Source organism: Sceloporus occidentalis, unplaced genomic scaffold (assembly GCF_023333645.1).
Source record: "Sceloporus occidentalis isolate IW3139 unplaced genomic scaffold, rSceOcc1.0.p SCAF_14, whole genome shotgun sequence".
Lineage (NCBI taxonomy): Eukaryota > Metazoa > Chordata > Lepidosauria > Squamata > Phrynosomatidae > Sceloporus > Sceloporus occidentalis.
The window spans coordinates 10,533,791-10,537,046 of record NW_028316994.1 but is presented as its reverse complement, the minus strand read 5'-3'; the positions used below and the strand labels follow the sequence as shown (position 1 = coordinate 10,537,046).

Here is a 3,256-nt window from a genome sequence, read left to right as displayed (position 1 = left end):
AATGGCAAACCCCCTCTGAACAATTCTTGCCAACAAACCCCATGATAGTCACCATAAGTCAGAAATGACTTGAAAGCAAACAACAATAATAAAGATCAGACAAGACTTTTTTGGACTAAAACTGTCAGAATCCCTCAACTAGGACAATTTTGGAAAAAGCTGTGAAATTCTTGGGGAAAGGAACTTTTCCTAGCTCTGTACAGGATAAATAGATAACTCTTTTACCCTTTCAGTGCTAATGTCATTAATGAATCATCAGCCGCTTCAAAGCCCCTTTCACTTCTTTGTTTCTAAGGCTATAAATCAAGGGGTTCAACATGGGAGTGATCACACCGTACAGCATGCTCACCAGCCGGTCCTGGTCTGGATGGTGACTAGAAGAAGGCCTGGCATAGGTGAAAATGGTAGTTCCATAGAAGAGGCACACCACTATAAGATGAGAAGTACAGGTGGAAAAAGCCTTGCGCTTCCCCTCAGCAGAACGGATCCTAAGGATGGCAGAGATGATACGAACATAGGAGACCAGTGTCACCAAAAAAGCTCCCACACCAAAAATGCCACCAAAGATCAGAACAACCATCTCAGCCATATAGGTGGAACTGCATGATAAGGCCAACACCGGTGGAATGTCACAGTAGTACTGATTGACTCTATTGGACTTACAGTAAGAAAGAGTGAAAGTCATCACTGTGTGTAGCAAGGAGTTGAGGAAGCCAGTGATCCAGGTGCCAGCAGCCATCTGAAGGCAGACCCTCTTGTTCATAATCACTGTGTATCGCAAGGGGTTGCAGACAGCCACATAACGGTCGTAGGCCATGACCGCCAAGAGGAAGACCTCCGTTCCTGCCAGGGCTACCAAGAAGTAGAGTTGCAGCACACAACCAGCAAAGGAAATGCTACTGCTCTCTGACAAGAGGTTTTCCAGCATCTTGGGCACTGTTGCTGTAGGACAGAAGATGTCTAGCAAGGAAAGGTTACTGAGGAAGAAATACATGGGGTTATGCAGGTGAGAGTCCGTTCCTATGGCAAGAAGGATGGTGCCATTTCCCAGCAGGGTGACCAGGTAGATGAGCAGAAAAGCAGCAAAAAGGGAGAAGCGGACAGCTGGCAGATCAGAAAGTCCTGTTAAGATGAATTCTGACACTAGAGTGCCATTCTGCATTTCTCTGCTCAGAAAGGAGCTTTCCTGAAAAAGTTTGATGGTACAGTATGAGAGATACATGAAGCCCATCAAGTGACACAAATATGCAAGGCTTCCCCAGATAAACACATGGAGGATATCTGTAACTAGCAATAGCCATGAAGAGTGGAGCATCCATATTCAGAGGAAATCTACCTCCAATAACCACCAGCCATGGGCAAATACTTTTGGCTGATTCTTAGCTTTATATTCTTTACTGGAGATTTTTAAGAGCCTCTTTATATCCAGTAGCAGAAAGCTCAAAATTTAATTTCTAATCTGATCAATTAAATGAAGTTTATGATCTTAAATCACTGAGACATGTTATATCAGAGCTGGGACATGTGTTACATATCAATAGTGCATGTGCATGCCAAGATTTCTGACCTCAGAAATCTCACAAAGCCTCACTTCAGAGGATTCACTATATTTTAAAATTATCTCTCCCCACTGATTGTATCTTTCTCCTCCCCACAACAGACACATTTTTGTCTACTCTTTGTTAAATCATGGCATTCCAGAAAATAAAGATTCCCTACCAGTTACTGTAAGAGTTGTCAGTCAAGATAATTGTATAGTGGCTGTTGTGTTGTGCTTTTAAGAGACAACAGAACACAAGAGCTCTGCTGCCTAAGTACCTTGTTTCTGGTTATAGCCATCCAAAGACGTCAAGAAATTTTGTACATATAACACATTAAAACAATAACCTTTTCCATTTCCTTTGTCCCTAGCACACTAGCTCTGAAGATAGTGGGACAGTTTGGCTGACATGGTGAACAGCTGTTGATACACCTGCCTTCTACCAAGCTTTCTAATCTCTCTTTAAGACCTACATTAAAGAATTTTGTTTTAGGTTCCATCTCCAAGATAGCTCATTCTGTACATACTCTATATACAAATACAGCCATTCCAAAAACCAAAACAATTCTGGTCCCAAACATTTCAGATAAGGGAGGCTCAACCTGCATTTTCCAAACTGTAAAATAACATGCATTACTCTTTTTGTCTATCCTGAATCTGTTGCCAAACAGTGTAATTTGGTATCCCTAGTTTCCAGCATAAAATAGACATCTTTCTTGGATTCAAGAGTTCCCTTTACCCTGATCCACAATCCTACATTCCTCAATAATGTTGGTAACATATCTCCTCACACTTTCCATGTTTGTGTAAAGGATCTGCCCCTTTTCTTTGGATTTTCAGGGTCTACTATTTGTCCTTGTCTCCAAAATAGAGGTACATACATGTTGTACACTTTTGTGAAGACACTGAGAGAGAGAACTGTTGGCCTCTCTTTGGCATAAATCAAACCATAAATTCCCTTGGTCACTTTGCCTGTCCCTTTTCTTTGGAGACTAAAATTTCATTTGGAGGTCCAGAATACTTCCTAGGAGTCAATGCCTTCATTTTGTCCTTCTCCCATTGCTCCAACCCTGGATCGCATAAAGCTACTACCCATCAACACTCACAGGTAATGTATCCATTTCCACAAACGGAAACAAAGCAATATTCTTTTCATAAAATCAAGGAGCTGTTTTCCTTTTCTTCAGGCTGCCTGCTCCTCTGCTATAAGTCTGAGTATCAGGAGCACGGGGGAATAGTAGCCTCCTGAGCAATGACTGAGAACACCATGACAAATGTGGTGGCAAAAAGTAATCGGTAATTCCCTACCACAGTCAGATGTGTTTCCATAAGCAGGCAAGTGAGTCCTCCCCAAGGGAGAAGAAACAGCCATCAAGAGAGAACCCATAGTACAGCCACCATCTTTACGACTGTCCTCTTCTCTCAGCAGCCATTCTGCGGTTGTGCCCAGGACAATTTTTCATTATCTCAAATTGACTCAAATAGACCCACAAAAGCCTATATAGCAGGATGGACAATTGTCAGGAATTGCTGGGGGCTACATTCTTGGAGACCCCAGCTGCTATCACACCACACTTGATTTTTTTTTCCCATTTGCTTTTTGCCCAAAATGATGCCCTCCAACCTTTCACAGATGAAAGCCAGGGCATGTGTGGCCAAGCAACTTGTATGGTAAAGGTGGCAGAAGTTATTAATGAGGAAGAACACACAAGCTCA

General features: G+C 42.3%; 1 protein-coding gene across 1 annotated transcript; it reads right to left on the bottom strand.

Moving 5' to 3' along the window:
* Positions 1-244: 244 nt before the first annotated feature.
* Positions 245-1,162, bottom strand: LOC149303878 (olfactory receptor 5V1-like). Its single transcript, XM_089481289.1, has one exon. It carries the CDS (start codon positions 1,160-1,162, stop codon positions 245-247), a length of 918 nt encoding a protein of 305 aa, XP_089337415.1.
* Between the last annotated feature and the right edge of the window lie 2,094 nt (positions 1,163-3,256).